Raw genomic sequence first — 17,829 nt, 5'->3', positions numbered from 1 at the left:
TTGGGATCTAATACAATATTTCCCTTAACAAAATCCTCACAACTTAATATTTTGCTTATCCTCAGCGTGAAAGTTTATGGTGTGTAGGTGGAAATGCTCGAGTGTAATAAATGAGCTCCAACTCAATAACAAATTATTATTATTTTGAATATTTAGGCTGATTAAGATAAACTCACACATGCATCACATACTTAAGATTTGAACCCAAATTTTTTTGATTAATAGCCAAACCTCCAATTATGGGACCAATTTTAGTTGAGTAACTAAATAATTATTAAACAAATTTAACTCTAAACCGAAGTACCATTGTGTTTGAGGTTGAAAGATATCTCTACTGAAATTGAACGCTGTTTTCAACAATTCTCCTCCAATTCCATATTCTTTCTGTGTGTTTGTAGGAGAAGGGGAAGATCTCTCTCAGATATGCAACGTGGGAACGATTTCAGCTTCAATTCATCAAATTCCTTCGTCTATCCTCACTCCTACCCTAACCCTAGCGAATTCCCCTGCCCAAAGCAATCCCAACCGAGCTCCGCATACGTCCCTTCTCATTCCCATTTCTCTCCATCGGACATCTCCATACCCTATCCCCAAATACCGGAAGCCCCGCCCAATCCTCCGCCAGCAACGTATCCTCACCTTCTTCCCGATCTCCCTTACAACCCCCAGTATCCCTCGGCAAATTACGCGGCACATTTGTTCACCAATTCTCATCAAAATCCCTCCTTTGTCTCTTCTTATCCTGTGATCGAGAACCCCTATTTTGGAGCTGGGGTGCTTGGTGTTGATGGTTTATGTGGTAATAAACTAGAGAATGATTTTGGTTACAGTGAGTTTGGAGAGGGCGTCTATGCCTATGAAGGGGGTAGCGGTAAGCCCTGTGGCTCACATGGAACGGGGTCTGTGATGTCTTCTTCTTCGTCTTCTTGGACTGGTTTTGATGATTATGGGAGATCTTTGGGGTTCTCTTCATCTGGGAGGGAGCAGGTGGGGAGCTTGGGAAAGGTGGTGAGAGCGGAGCCCAAAGCAGAGACGCAGCATGATGCGCGGAGTGGAGTGCAGAAGTTCCGGGTTAAGTTGTTGGCTGAGAGCGCCGGGCAGAGCACCATGGATGTTCTTTGCCAGGTTCGTAAGATAATGAACAAAATAATCATGAAATTGTGTGTGTGTGTGTGTATATATATATATGTATGATCCATTTTTATGGTGATTTTGTAGTAATTAAGCTCATTGAAGGAATGTACATTGGCTACTTTAAGAATGGATGAAGAGGGCTAAGTTGAGTTCTTCACAAGAAAACTATATGAAATTTTATCAATTGGGAAAAAGTAAATCTAAAAATATTTACAGGAAGATTGAAAGAAATACAGCAAAAGACTGGAAGTATTAGTTAGATTCGATATATTATCCGCAAAACTAAATCAAGTAGATTGTAACTGTGAACAAGTGATTTGCAGATAGATATATTAATGTTAATTGATTTTTGAGACACAAGAATAGATGGAATCCTAGAAGGGAGTTTTGAAGAAGTGAATATGTAAATAAAATGATAACATAACAATTGAAAGATTGTTTCTACAATTATTCCTTTGTCGTAATAGCTATCTTCCAATCCTTGTAAGTCTTTCGCCAAGTGTAAGCACTGATTTCACTGAATAAATCATTTGCTTCAGCAAAAAAAAGCACATGAGCAAGCTGGGAGTCTCAAACTTTTATTTCATCATTCATTTCGTTATAATATAAGGATATATATATATATAATCTTAAAAAACTTAACTGTCAATGATCACCATAGCTAAGGGAGATTCGGTAATAGAACGGCACTGCAGAAGTCATAAAGATGGTGAAGTTAAAAAAAGTGGCAAAGAAGTTGAAAGATGGAAAATGCTTCACTCACAACTACGAACCATTATCATTTTGAGCATGGTGGGTTGGTGAAAACCTACTAAATAATAATACATAGTAATCAACATTTCACATTGTCTGCAACAGATAATATAAAATAAAATAAAAAAGACCTAATAACATTTAAGGCTCAAATCACATCATAAATAATGCTAAAAAAATAAAAATCATAAATAATGCTCCAACAACAACACGAGGGTCCAACAAAATGAAAATATGATGAGAATGATAAGTGTAATTAAAATGTTCTAAGTAAATATTTAGACTACGAAAGTGCCTATAACAATAACGACTATGGCGCCTTGCATCAATATTTTATATCTTTTTAGAACTTGACTATGAAAAAGAAGATCTTGTGGGGCATAACTGTTTTAGTTCCTTAACTATCAATCAAGAGGTTTCAAGAGATGAGAGACCATTCCACTGAATTCCATTATCAATAGTGAAAATAATTGAGCTAGCAAGAATTTGACCTGGAATGTGAGAACATAGAATACAAGTTGACATTGATGTTAGCGTAGGAATAAATGTAGAGGTTGTCACCAATATCTTAGGAAATGAAGAATGTGGAGATGAAAACTTGGATGAAAGAGTTGTAAACTGTCAGTTGTCAGATCTCACTACAAAATCAAATCAGCTAAATTGAATATTACTGAACTATTTGTATTCGAAGGTAGATCTAATTTATAAGCATTGTCACTTATTGTCCCTACAATCTTATATGGTCCAAAATTTTGTACTGACTTAATGGTTCCTATTAGAAACTTCTTAGGACAAATTATAATTAAAATTATATCTCCTACAAACTTAACTAGTATCCCGTGTTAATCAACATTAGATTTACTTTTTTCTCAAGTTATTGCTAGTTTTTATTAAATAAATTTATTAAAATTATGAACGCTTTGGATAAACGATGATGCAAATTGATTGGTCCCTTGATGCTCTTGAAATGCTTTCCCGAATGGTTGCTATTATGGTCCTAATTTTTAAGGTTTACTTCTTTTTTTATTAATTTAAGGGTGACTTTTACTTACTATATTAAGATATAAATAAGTGTGAAAGGATGCCTAATTCTGATTTGGCAGCCCTTTCGTGAACTGAGGCAAGCTTGACTAGGACCAAATAACTAAATGAAATTAGTGGCATTAAATGTGCTAAGTGCCCTCAAGGCAACATGGCTGTCTAATACACATGACATTAGGCGCCAGCATAGGTGCTAGCATGGGTTGGGATGCTAAAAATTTCGGCTATTTTAATCATGAGCAATGCTTTTGGGGAGTATGATATGAACAATCACAATAAAATCTTAAAATGCAGTTGGGAATAAATAAATTTTCAAATTTTGTGCCATGCCAAATTTCAAAATGACAAACCTTCTCAAATAGATTATTCAGAACAAAATATTCTCGCGTCCTAAAAAATATGTGCTCAGTTTAAATATGCAGATAAAAACTTGACTTTGTAGCTTCCATAGTGTAAGATTTATCTAATATTTGCTACTATATATTCATCGTATTCAACACTTATACTCTCTTCCATATCATTAGATTTGTAACCCTCCATTATATATTATGGTGGTGCATGCTTTAAAAATAATTAAAAAAAATTGCATCAGAGTGGCGAGCACCCTGACACCAAGCGCTTTGCACTAAGGCACTCATTAGCACCTTGGTGATGAAGTTTCCTTGGAAGGTGTTGAAGTGTTGGAGCCTCGCCTTTTTTGATTTAGCATCTTGGCGAGCACTGGCTTGCCTTTGATATTACTGAATGAAATAATATTTAACTCTCCTTGTAATTTTTTATAAAAAAAATTTATAGGCAATTTTTTGCTATAATGAAATTAATTTTATCTATTTTAAAATAACACTAACAATAATATTTTTGAGAGCAAGATTCAAGATCTTTAGATTCTGATTGTACATGAAGAAACTAATATTATGTGAGAAAAATAACTAATGATATTAAAATTGTTGCAAAGGATGTGCTTGGAGTATGAAAAGAAAAATCTCATAATAGTAAAAATAGTTGGTGGTAGAATCAAAATGTGCAAGAAAATATTAAAAATGAGAAGTTTTGTTATTAAAATTGGTTTATATGTTAAAATTCAAAAAATCGATAAAGATATAAAGATTTATATGTGTTGCAAAGAATTTAATTTTAATGATTTATATAATAGATTAGATAGTAAGGAGGGCTAAAGATGTATGCATAAATTAGTCAAGTAAAGTGATATGAGAAGTAATGATTTAATTCAAGTGAAGTGCATTAATGATGAATATAAAAAATACTTTTATTAGAATAAGATATTCAACAAGGTGGATGAGATATTTTGATAAGCTTTTCAATGAAAATTGTGAGAATACGATTGACTTTAGTGACCTTAGCACCCTAAATGAAAATAGAGATTTTTGTTTTTATTGGCGTATTTGTAAAGGCAAAATTAGAGATGTTTTAAAGGAAATGAAGTGTGACAAAACTATTGAACCTGATGATATTTCAATAGAGATGTGTAAATACTTAGGAGATGAATGAATTTCTTGGCTTATGAAACTTTTTAATATTATTTTAAAGGCTAAAAATATACTAAATGAGTGGAGAATGAGTGTGTTGATTCCTATTTTTAAGAATAAAGATGATTCATAAGAGTGTGAATTATAGAGGAATTAAGTTTGTGTGTCATATTTTGAAACTTTGGGAGAGAGTTATTGAGCATAGGTTACGTCGTGATACTAGTGTTTCTCAAAATCAATTTTTATTCATGCCGGGTAGGTCTACTATGGAAGCTATACATTTATTGAGAGGTTTGATGTAGAAGTATATGGAGAATAAGGAGGATCTACATATGATATTTATTGATTTAGAGAAAGATTATGATAGAGTTTCAAGAGAAGTGCTATGGAGAGTTTTAGAAAAGAAAGGGGTTAATAATGCTTATCTCAAGCCATTAAGGATATGCATGTAGGAGCTGCTACTTGTGTTCAAACACAATTACACAAGGAGGTTAGACCAAGTGTTCTCCTATTTTAGTTGGATTACATGAAGGATCAGTTTTAAATCCATATCGTTTGCTTTAGTCATGGATGTTTTTACTAGATATTTACAGGAGGATGTACCCGAGTGTATACTTTTTGCTGATGATATTCTTCTTGTTGATAAGACTATAGAGGGAGTTAAAAGTAAACTTGAATTATGGATGTCAACCTTAGAGTCTAAAGGCTTTGTTTGAGTAGATCTAAAATTGAATACATGGAGTGTAATTTTAGTAGTAATAAATCTAATTAGAGGATTTTGAGTTTGCAAGATAAAGTCATTAATAAGAGTACTTGTCGGGTCTATTATCTAGAGTGATGGTGAAATGATGGAGATATTATTAGTCAAATTCAAGTTGGATGGTTGAAGTGGAGGAATGCATCAGGTCTGTTGTGTGATAGAAAAGTACCCCTCAAACTTAAGGGAAAGTTTTATAAGATTGTGGTGAGACCTACAATGCTTTATGATGCAGAATGTTGACCATTAAAAAAGAAGCGTACAATTAAGTTAAAGCGTTACAGAGATGAGGATGCTTAGGTGAATGAGTGGCTTTACTCTTAAAGGTATCGCCTTAGATGGTTTGGTCACATAAAACATCGATCTTTTGATGATCCAGTTAGGAGGTAGATGTATTAGATTTAGCCTACGTTAAGAAAGGTAGAGGTAGACCTAAAAAGACTTGGTTAGAAAATATTGGAAATGACATTTTTTTATTAGATTTAAATGAAAATTTGACTATTAACAGAACACAATGGAGAAAAAAGATTCATGTAGCCGACCCCATAGTAGGATCAAAGCTTGTTGTTGTTGTATATTAAAAGTTAAAACTTTTCCTATCCAATAGAGTTTTGGCTAAGCCATCCATTAACCATCATAATTGGTTGTTCCAACTCATTAGAGAGTGTGGTTATAGATGGAATCTATTCTAATGCTTTGTAATTACTAAAACTAAAAGTCAATATATATTAACAATCAAATAGTGGCCTCCTTTGGAGAGAAATGTAATGATCGTTATGGAGACAAAAATAAATCCACGTTAGACCTATCTTAATAAAACACAGTGTATGTTGAGACCCGAGAAAGTTGTTGTGTTATGATAGGCTACTTAATTGGACCATTTGGTGTTGTTAGAGGATGCCTTGATAATGTTGTTAGCATTCGGACTAATTTATTTTGGTTGATTTGATAAAGAAAGTTGTTTCTGTTGGTGTAAGGTGACATGAGATGCAATCAAATTAAGGGAAACAGGCTCTTTTAAGCATCCAGATATTGATCCCTTTAATCAGCCATTTGATGTTGGATTTGTCATCTAAATTGAAGTTAGTTTAGTTATTTTTTGCACAAATCATTGATAAAACAAGGTATATGAATATGGGCTTTCATATTTGGCAAAAACATCCATTTTATGTTTTTGAGTTTCTTTTTTGCTTTTCTTTGTGCTAACTTGTAGATTTCCTTGGCTTTTATGCTTTTGTTGTGTTCTATTTGCCAACATATACTATATATTGTCTGATATGAAAAAACGAATTGAAAAAACAATTGAATAACTGACTGATTGATGGTTTACATGGAGGGTGCGGGGAGGGGGTGGCAGGACATAATGTGTTTTTTTTAAGTCATTATTTGATGCTGTTGTACCGCCCAGCAACCACCCTTATAAACTTGGCCTTTTTTCACACTTCCATAAATATGGAGAGCATTTTTAACGCCCCATGAAGAGTAAGCGAAGGGAAATAAGTTATGTTTTTCAAAACCATAAGACAATATAGGGAATGGGTTAAATTGAGCTTTGATGACATTTACTTAGAATCACACTCAATAAGAAGGAATCTATATGACAGGACAACACTTAATAGGCTGTGTTATGTTAAGTATATTTACTTATGATCAATATGATAGTATGTAAAAGCTCATGGTTTTTCATTTTTAATTTGTAAGCTTCTGATTGGGTCCATCTTCCCGAGTCTAAAGTAAAGTTATTAGCATGTTTGTTTTTCCTTGTTAAATATTAATATCATTGTTTAATGAGATAAAGCTGACTATTTAGCATACCACTGGGGACCATTTGCCCTTTCCTTATCCAAACTTTTATTGAAAAATAAAATTTGAACTCCATAGGTTGGTTTGGATGGGATTCACATGCTTGATCCAGGCAGTAATAGAACATTGAGAATCTATCCGCTTGAGAATCTGACAAGATGGGAAGTAAGTTGATTTCTTTTTGCATTGAAATAATTATTTTGGATTTGAATTCAACTCTTTTTGTAGAAATTTAGTGACGCTGCTTTTTTTTTTTTCTATTTAAATTAGGTAATGGATTCATCTATATTTGCTTTCTGGGCTAAAAGCTCTGTTGATATTGAATCTAGGCGAATACGGCTGCAATCTAACAGTTACACTTCCAATACTATGCTCGACACTGTGACCGCTGCAATAGCTCAGGTCTGATGTCCTTTCTTGTATTCAAAATACATGTTTATGATTTTTTACAAAGATAACATTTGGAGCAAGGTCATTATCTTTTAATACAAGCTGACTGCTGCTAGCGTCAAGATTTGATGGCTTTCCTCCTTTTTGATTACTATGATTTATGTAGTGGTTATTTACTTACATAAAACTAGAATTGTTATTCTTTGTCCTAATCCCCGACGAAAAAGGCCAAGGGTTGATGTTAGGTGGATAATCAATTATAAGATTTAAAAAAAAAAAGAATTCAAATTTGAAGTTGGTTAGTTTCAGTGTGTTTGCTAGAAACAATGTGCCATCATATGCCCTTATTTTGTTGAGAAGTAAATAATATATTTATCATAGTGTGATTTTAAGTAGTGCGTGACGACTTAACCCAATTGTTATGAAAACCAGGCAAGAGTGGCTAAGACAACCATAGCTGCTGTGCCACATGTTGAGCCAATCCAGCCCAATCAGAGTGAAAAGTGGGCTATGGTTGACCTAGTTTGTTACGCCAGTTCTGTCCGAATCGGCTCAGAAAACCCGCTGGCCAATCCAGCGGGTATATAAGAGGCGGACACAGTCTGAAGTGTCCGCCTCTTCCTTCTCTGGGCCGCATGAATGAATGGGTCCCACCCATTATTTGATTTTTAAATTAAGAGAGAGAGAAGGCTAATGCTTTGGGAGGGGAATTAGATTAGGAAAGCTTTGTATTAAAGTGCATGAGGGGATTAGGGAGAGGTTATGTTTTGGTTGATTGAAATTAGGGTTTCTGGGAGGCTTGGGCTCTAGACAACTTGGTCTAGAAATTTGGGAGAGACGATCCTCCTCTCGAATTGAGGATCTCTTTTATCTTGCTATTTTATTCATCGTCTAGTGGAATCCAAGTTTCTTCTTGAGTTTTCTCTCAGTTTTTCTTGTGATTTTGCTGTTTTTCTGCTGTGGACAGCAGATTGGCTGCTGTTTGCTCTTCGTTTTGTGTTAGGATTGCTTGAGAACTCAAGTATAACCTTAGGGTTACTTGCAAACTCAAGTATTTCCTATCAAATTGGTATCAAAGCGTCGTTATTGGGACCGTTGGCGGCTGAAATCCTGAAATTTCAGTGGGATTTTCATTTCCGTAAAAGATCTTTGTGATTCTTGGGAAGAACGATGACTGGGAAGAAGGTAGAAGTCTTGGAAGGCGAAATCGGAGAATTGAAATTCGATTTGGAGGGAAGATTTTTCGATTTTCAAAATCAAATCACCTCCAACAATGAAATGTTAGAGGGGAAGTTCACCGTGATGGAAGAAATGATGAAGAAATTACTTGAAATGAAGACCAATCCGGCGACATCAGAAGTACGAGAGACCACCGACGGCCATGGCATGGGAGAAAATCTGAACCCGTTACGGGGGAGGAGGAATTCGGAGGTGGAGATCCTGGAGGAGGAGAATGACATGCCCCCTCTAGAACCGCTTTCTAGAGAAGAGATAAGTAGGAGATACGACCAACGGGAGGCTGATTTTGTCGGAAGGAAGGAAGAATTCAATTGCTGAGGTGCTGAATTTGAAAGAAGCCAGCGTCGAGGTGCTGATTTTGAAGGGGGAAGGGAAGAATTTCATCGCCGAGGTGCTGAATACGAAAGAATTCAGCGTCGAGGGGCTGTTTTTGAAGGAAGAAGGGAGGAACGTCATCGTCGAGGTGCTGAATTTGAAGGAATTCAGCGTCGATGTGATGATTTTGAAGGGAGAAGAGGAGAGTATGAAGAGGGATTCGAGTATAATCGTCGGAGGGATGATCGGGACACTTGGGGAACTCTTCTCCTTTGAGGAATGGGAGGTTATGGAGGATACCGGGGAAACGGAGGAGACCCACGGGTGAGGAAGTTGAAGATGCTCGTCTTTGAGGGTGAAGACAACCATGGCTGGATCTATAAGGTGGAGCGTTACTTTGCTGTCAACGGGTTGACAGAGGAGGAGAAGCTGACGGCGGCGGGATTGTGCTTGGAAGGAAAAGCTTTGGCATGGTACCAGTGGCGTGACAGGAGGGAGCCTATCTGGAGCTGGAGAGAATTCAAAGATTGCTTATTAGAGCGTTTTCGAGCCAATGGGGGATGAGACTTCTATGAGCAATTATTTGCTTTGACTCAAGAAGGGACTGTGGCGGATTACCGGGATAAATTTGAGTACCTGGCTAGCAGATTGGATCACATCTCAGAGTCAGTCCTAGAAGAGAACTTCATGAAGGGGTTGAAACCTGAGATACGGGCAGCAATTAGGGTGATGGAGCCGAGGGACCTAGGCAAGACTATGGAGCTGGCGCAATTGGTGGAGGATCAAAAGAAATTAAAAAGGGGAGCTAGAGGGAACTATTCGGGGGGGGGGGGCTATGGGGGGGGGGGGGTCATACAGGATGACCACCACTTTTTTACCACAAGAGGGGTAGCGCCAGGGAATCTGAAGGAAGCACCAAAGGAGAAAGCTGGGGGAGGAAATGGGGGACATTTCAAAAAGCTGACAGAAAAAGAGATGCAGGATAAGAGGGCAAGAGGGTTGTGCTTCAAATGTGATGAGAAATACATGCCGGGGCATAGATGCAAGGACCGAACTCTTCAAGTTCTCCTTGTCTGCGAAGACGAGGAGGGAGGTGGGAGCAAATCTGGAGAGGAGGAGGAGAAGCTGCATCTGGATGTGGCAGAAGTCTCTCTTAACTCCGTAGTAGGATTCACTCTGACACACTATGAAGGTGAAAGGAGAGATAGCTGACCGTGAAGTTGTGATATTGATCGATAGTGGAGCAACCCACAATTTCATTTCAGATGGTGGAGCTGCTGGGGTTGGAGTTAGTAGATACAAGAGGCTATGGGGTGATGATGGGCACGGGAAAGGTAGAAATGAGAAGAGGAGTCTGTAGAGGGGTGGTGCTGAAGATCTAAGGTATCACAGTGAAGGAAGACTTCATTCCACTAGAATTGGGGAGTACGGATGTCATCCTATGGATGAAGTGGTTATAGACCTTAGGGGAAATCAAGATCAATTGGGGTACTCTGAGGATGGAGTTGGTGAAGGGAGGAAGGAAGAGGGTGATTCAAGGTGATGCGGGGCTGACCAAGGCAACCTAATCAAAACAATTCAGGAGGAGGGGAAAGGCTATTTGGTGGAATTACACAGATTGGAGGGAGTGAGTTTGGAGGAAGGGGGAGACGTACCTCTCTATGTGCAGCCTTTGATCCAGGAATTTTATGAGGTTTTTCAACCCCCTTTAGGGTTGCCACCACCCAGTGAGCAAGAGTATGCCATCACATTGAAGGAGGGAGTGTCACCTGTCAGCGTGCGACCTTACCGTTACCCTCAATTTCAAAAGGACGAAATAGAAAAGTTGATCAGAGAAATACTGGAAGCAGGGATCATCAGGCCCAATACCAGCCCGTTCTCTAGTCCTATTCTATTGGTGAAGAAAAAAGATGGCAGCTGGCGGTTCTGTGTAGACTACCGTGCATTCAACAAGGAAACTGTATCTGATAAGTTTCCTATACCAGTGATTGATGAGCTGTTAGATGAATTGAGTGGAACAGCGATCTTCAACAAGATCGACTTGAAATCAGGGTATCATCAAATTCGAATGAAGAAAGAAAATGTGCCCAAGACTGGTTTTAGAACTCATGAGGGCCACTATGAGTTCCTAGTGACGCCCTTTGGCCTCACCAATGCTCCCGCCACGTTCCAGGCACTCATGAATAAGATCTTCAAATAGTATCTCAGGCGATTTGTTTTGGTATTCTTCGATGACATCCTAGTGTATAGCAGAACAAAGGAGGAGCATTGGGGGCATTTAAGGAAGGTGCTAGAGGTTTTCCAGGAGCACCAGCTATGGGCTAACTTGAAGAAGTGCTGCTTCGCACAAGCCAGTGTGGAGTACTTGGGGCACGTGGTATCCAAGGAAGGGGTAGCAGCAGATCAGTCTAAGATTGAAGCTATGTTAAAGTGGCCACTGCCTAAAAATCTGAAGGAGTTGAGGGGATTCCTAGGGCTTACAGGGTACTACAGAAGATTTGTGAAGGGATACAACGCTATAGCATGGCCACTCACGGAGCAGTTGAAGAAAGATGGGTTCCTATGGGGGTAGGCAGCCACGACAACATTTGAGAAGTTGAAGAAAGCTGTGACCATAGTTCCGGTCTTAGCTTTGCCAGATTTTACTCAGGTCTTCATAGTTGAGACAGATGCATCGGGGTATGGATTAGGAGCGGCGTTGATGCAGAATCACAATCCTATTGCCTATTTCAGTCAGGTGTTGACTGCAAGAGCCCGGTTGAAGTCCGTCTATGAGATGGAATTAATGGCAATCATTTTGGCCATCCAAAAATGGCGCCCCTACTTACTCGGGAGACATTTCATCGTCAGGACCGACCAACAGAGCTTGAAATATTTGCTGGAACAACGCATGGTGACAGAGGATCATCAGAGGTGGCTATCCAAACTACTGGGCTATGACTTTGATATTCAGTACAGACCATGGGTAGAAAATAAGGCTGCAGATGCCTTGTCCAGGTGCATGGGGGAGCTGCAGACGATGGCTGTATCAGTCCCAATGATGCTGGATTGGGAAGCCATCAAGGAGGAGAGTGCCAGGGATGAAGAACTAGACAAGATCAGGACAGACTTACTAAAGGAAGAGGGCAGCCATCCAGGATATTCATTGGAAGGGGAGAGATTGCTGTACCAGGGGAGGTTTGTGTTGCCCAGAACATCAATTCACATTTCACATTTGCTCCAGGAGTTCCATGGGACTGCAGTGGGAGGTCATTCAGGAGTGCTAAAGACTGACTGAAGACTGGCGGCAGAGCTGTCTTGGAAAGGTATGCATAAGGATGTGGAAGAGATGGTATCCAGGTGCGAGATTTGCCAAAGGAATGATTATCTAGCTATGTCACCAGGGGGGCTACTCTAGCCATTGGCTTTACTAGGTCAAGTCTGGGAGGAGATCTCTATGGATTTTATTGATGAGTTGCCCCGTTTAGAGGGATTCACGGTGATTTTGGTGGTGGTGGACAGGTTGAGTAAGTATGCACATTTCATTCCCCTCCGACACCCCTACACAGCAGTGAGTGGCTTCAGCTTTCATTAGGGAGGTGGTCACGTTACATGAAGTACCTGAGGCGATCGTATCAGACAGAGACAAGGTATTCCTAAACCACTTTTGGAGAGAGTTGTTCAGATTGCAAGGGAGAGTTCTGAAGAGGAGTACATCTTACCACTCACAGACGGATAGTAGTCAACAGGAGCTTGGAGACGTACCTAAGATGCTTTGTGTCAAAGACACTCAAGCTATGGGCTAAGTGGCTATCATGGGCAGAGTATTGGTACAACACATCTTTTCATTCTGCTTCACAGATGACTCCATTCAAGGTGTTGTATGGAAGAGACCCCCCTCACTTGGTGCAATCTTTGGGAGTAGCAGTACTCCAGTTTCGTCAGTGGAGGAGTACTTGGAGGAGAGGGATTGAGTTGTAGAGGAGTTGAAGAGACATTTACTGAGAGCTCAGCAAATTATGAAGAAACAAGCGGATGGGCATAGAAAGGACATACAGTTTGAAGTGGGTGAGTGTATTTTTGAAGCTCCGACCTTATAGACAGAAGACAGTCGCCAACAGGAGAAATGAAAAGCTGGCTCCAAGGTATTTTGGGCCGTATGAAGTATTGGAGAAAATTAGGGCAGTAGCATATCGACTGAAGTTACCATCAGCGGCGACCATCCATCCTGTTTTTCATGTCTCACTATTGAGAAGGGCCATTGGTAACTACACAACCATCACCGAGCTACCGGTGACACTTACTGAGGATCTATAGGTGGTTCTGGAACCCTTAGAACTGATGGGGGTTCGTGAGAAAGAAGATGGAACTAAGGAAGTGTTGATCTAGTGGAAGAACCTTCCTGACTACGAGGCCACGTGGGAGCCATACGAGAGGACGAAAAGCAGTTTCCAGATTTTCACTTTGAGGAAAAGGTGATTTTTTGGGAGGGTGGTATTGTTACGCCGGTTCTGTCCGAACCGGCTCAGAAAGCCCGCTGGCCAGTCCAGCGGGTGTATAAGAGGCGGACACAGTCCGCCTCTTCCTTCTTTGGGCCGCATGAATGAATGGGTCCCACCCATTATTTGATTTTTAAATTAAGAGAGAGAGAAGGCTAATGCTTTGGGAGGGAAATTAGATTAGGAAAGCTTTTGTATTAAAGTGCATGAGGGGATTAGGGAGAGGTTATGTTTTGGTTGATTGAAATTAGGGTTTCTGGGAGGCTTGGGCTCTAGACAACTGTCTAGAGATTTGGGAGAGACGATCCTCCTCTCGAATTGAGGATCTCTTGTATCTTGCTATTTTATTCATCGTCTAGTGGAATCCAATTTTCTTCTTGAGTTTTCTCTTAGTTTTTCTTGTGGTTTTGCTGTTTTTCTGCTGTGGACAGCAGATTGGCTGCTGTTTGCTTTTCGTTTTGTGTTAGGATTGCTTGAGAACTCAAGTATAACCTTAGGGTTACTTGCGAACTCAAGTATTTCCTATCACAGTCTAAAGGTAAGGTTTTGATTTGCTATATGGAATGTTGGAACTTTGAATGGAAAGACATGATAATTAGTCAACAGAATGATTCGAGGGAATTATCATCATATGTTTGTAAGAAACTAAATGAGAAGGTGAAAAATCTTGGTACAATGAATATTATAAGTTGTATTTTGGGAGGGTTAATGATAGTAATGGGGTAGGGATGGTAATTAATATAGAGTCGAGATATTTTATTTGTTGAGTTGAATATGTTTATTGACAGGATGATTGTGATTGAGATAATTATTGGTGATGAAATTTTTAATGGGTTGGTGCTTATGCTTGTCACAATAGATTAGATGAAGGTTTTAAAAATTAATTTTAGAAAAATTTAGATAAACTATTATGGTGTTTACTTCAGAAAGAGTGGATAGTTATTAAGGTGACTTGAATAAACAATATATGTTATAGTAGAGTAATTTATGAGATGTTTTATAGTGGTTATAAGTATGATGGTAGAAGCTAAAATTTGTTGTGGAAAAATACGACTAAATTTCATTTTTGTTAGAAGAAACTAGAAGGGTACATCATTTTGTAAAAATTGTAAGGCGATTTCAGGAGAAAATTTGACCATACAATATAGAGTAATGGTTAGTAATGTATATGATAAGAGTCTAAGAAAAATAATTAAAATATCTAATTGCTTTAGGATAAGATATTGTAACCGGAAGGATGAGAAGTTGTTAATTATTGAAGAGAAGTTGTTAAGTGAGGCAAATTGAAATTTTATACTTTGATTCAAATTTTTTTGCTGTAGAAGATCACTAGTTTCATTAAAAAAAATTGTTATTGATGTTTCAGGAGAGTTTAGAAATAGGTCATATACAAGTACGGAGGTTTGGTGCTGGAGTAATGAGGTCTAGAATATTATAATTGAAACAAGTACTTTAAGTAGTGGCAAAAGTATTGAAACCTACAATGATTATGGAGAGCTATAAGTCTTATAATGGGGGTAGTGAGTAAGCCAAAGGCTATAAATTTTGGTGACTTATATAATAGATTATATACTTGGGAATAAAGAAATGAGATACATAAAATAGCTAAGGAAGCATAAGATATCTAGAGACTTTGATCAATTTAGATATATTAAAATAGATGATAATCAAATATTTGTTAAATATAAAGAAATTAATAAAAGAAGAATTTGTTTCTATGAAAAATTGTTAAATGAGGTTTATAAGGAAAAGAATTTTTGGAAAGGCACAATGAGCAAATTAATAAGAAACCCAAAAAATGAATTTGATCCAGATTTGGGGAAGATGCATAAAGATAAAGCTTTTAGTTTAGATGGGTTGATCCCTTAGTTCCCTCATCGTGGATCTACAAGTGGATCATATCTATCAACTTAAATGACTTTCATCCATAACATCTAGGGAGCATGACTAACAACCTTGACTTGCCTTTTTTCAAGTGTCTCTAGCATATTAAGATGGAAGTGTATTTGAAGGATGTGCATTTGAGATTGAATTTGGCCGTTTAATGATAAGAACTAGAAATACCAATTGATTACATGTTGTAGAGTTAGCAACATGCCCACTTATGGTTAAATGATATTGGACATGATTGATAAGGGCTCAGTGGTATGCCATTACCATGGTTTTAAAACATCGGAGTATCCTGACTAGTTCAATTGGTTAAGTTGTGACCTAATGCTTTAACCAATTAGAATTATTAAAAAAATCGGCTTGGTAAATAACCAGGGAAAATCACTCAAACCAGTGATTAGCCTAGTGAACCATTGAATGTTCACCATTTTAAAGAACAACGGCTTTTTAATGTGGCTCAAAATTCTATCTAAATGTAAAAAAAAAATCATGTTTGATTAATTCAATCTTTCTCTTGCTTTTTTTTTATCCAGAGCACATCGATTCTTCAATTTTTAGAAGATTTTTAAGCTGAATAGGTTAGTCAAATCATTTACTATAAAATTGATGTTATTTTAGATAGATTATAGTCTTTTGCTTGTTTAATTAGAAATTAAGACATAGAGATGCAATTAAATATATATATATATTGCCATTTAAGTAATTATTATATATTTTTAATGTTTATTATATTATCATGTTTTAAACCACAATGGAATCCCTGCTGAATCTTGAAATTTTGGACCTTTCCTTTTCAGGTTAACATTTGATGTGGAACGAACATGCAAAGATGAATTACTTTAAGAAATTTGCACACTTAATATTCCTAGAACAAATAATTATATATTAATGGTGAATTTAAACGACGCAATAAAACACAAAGAGCGGTAAGACAAGCTTAGGCCGAATCACGCGCGTAAAAGTTAAGATCAAAAAACAATCAAGTTAATTTAACTTTGCATACATGAATGGTTTCAACAATAAATCCTTATGCTAACAATAAGATAAGTACTATGAAATGACCATCGCACAGTTCTACTAAACACTAAACTTTACGGAGAATAATTGGCACGATCGTCGTAAATCACATTAAAACTATAATTGATGAGTAAACTAAGGAGATAAGAGAATTGGAGTGGAGTTTACCCAAATAATCAGAAAATACGTAGTTCCCACGACTGTAAGAAGACTTGGGAGGAAGTAGGAGGCATTCAAGAACATTCCTGAAGGTGTGATCAGCTGTCTGGAATGTCCAGACAGTGTTTGAAGACCTTCTAGCGGGTTGGACAGTAAAAAAACATGTGCAAATTTCCCTGGACATCAAACTACCAAGTGGGAAGTAGCTTGGACAGCTCCAATGTGGTCTAGATGGCTTCCCAAAGTGTTGGACATCAGGTTGCAAGTACTGGACAGCAGTCTGAAATTCCTAGCTGCCTTGAACAGCCTTCGAAAGTCTCTCCAATTGGTGGGAAAACAAGGGAAAGGTGCGGAGCCCTCTAGACAACAATCATAGTAGTTGGGACAGCAGCCTGGACTCGTGGAAGGGCTCTGGACAGCACCCAATAAGGGTCTGCCATGATTCGGCCTGCTCCTGGTGCTGCTAGACACCTTGGATAGCAATTACATGTTCTAAATCTCCTAAACAGCAGGTTTCAGGTGCTTGATATGCGAAACAGCAGCCTTGAGAAGTCTGGACAGCAATGGGTTGAATTCTGGGGCTGGCCAGCTAGTGTGGAATTGCAGGAATATGTTGAACAGCAGTTTACCAACATGCAGAATTCTGGACAGCAATCCCGTTCAGGAAAAACATCAGGTTTTCGTTGTCACGACCCGGCCCGGTTAGCTCGTATAGACGAGGCGGGAACGGAAATCGGACAGGCAATTAAACCATAACTTCTAAAACTTTTTAAAGACATAAAGTATAACTGTAAGAACTTCAAACACGTAGGAAACAAGCGCCACTAATCTTCAGATAAGCAATTCTAGCTATTTATATAACATACATGTACAAAGGTGGCAAAGCAAAAATATAACCAACAAGATTCAGCCACCCAAAATAATCTAAACTATAACAAAACAACAAAAGAGACAAGTGGAACCTGTCACCCGGTATACGACGGCTGTAAGTGAACCTTGGGTGATCAGCCATCACCTCAGCGTAGGTTCTCCTGAAATTTTCCCAAAACTAGGGAATGAGCTACGCTCAGTAAATGACAACATGGCTAAAGTTGGTGAACATGTGAAATTTAAAACTACAAAACGACTCATGAACTAGTAGATATCTTAATGTATGTGAACCATGATATGCTTGACATTAGAGAACATGAAATACTCGTATATGTGTTATTTCACAATGTATACATCCGTCCCGGAGTACCGAATTGTACTGATCAGGTACACATCGTTTATGGCCATTCATTTTCATTTCATTATGTATTGCCTCAAAGGCCGTCTTTGCTCAAAGAGCCACTTCTTGGTACTCCGTCATCAACATACAAGCATC

The 17,829-nt window shown here is 38.1% G+C and overlaps 1 protein-coding gene across 1 annotated transcript in view; it reads left to right on the top strand.

Annotated features, from left to right (window-relative positions):
* Positions 1-328: 328 nt before the first annotated feature.
* The window catches only part of LOC110115519 (protein FREE1), a 59,806-nt gene continuing 42,305 nt past the window's right edge, over positions 329-17,829 (top strand). Inside the window, exons 1-3 of the mRNA XM_020848780.2 lie at positions 329-1,125; positions 7,054-7,140; positions 7,246-7,377. Of these exons, the coding sequence (XP_020704439.1) occupies positions 424-1,125; positions 7,054-7,140; positions 7,246-7,377 (921 nt within the window). The 5' untranslated portion in view covers positions 329-423. The remainder of the gene's footprint in view (positions 1,126-7,053; positions 7,141-7,245; positions 7,378-17,829) is intronic.

The sequence above is a fragment of the Dendrobium catenatum genome, unplaced genomic scaffold (genome assembly GCF_001605985.2).
Source record: "Dendrobium catenatum unplaced genomic scaffold, ASM160598v2 fragScaff_scaffold_651, whole genome shotgun sequence".
In the NCBI taxonomy this organism is placed as follows: domain Eukaryota; kingdom Viridiplantae; phylum Streptophyta; class Magnoliopsida; order Asparagales; family Orchidaceae; genus Dendrobium; species Dendrobium catenatum.
This window is presented reverse-complemented; position numbering and strand designations above follow the sequence as displayed.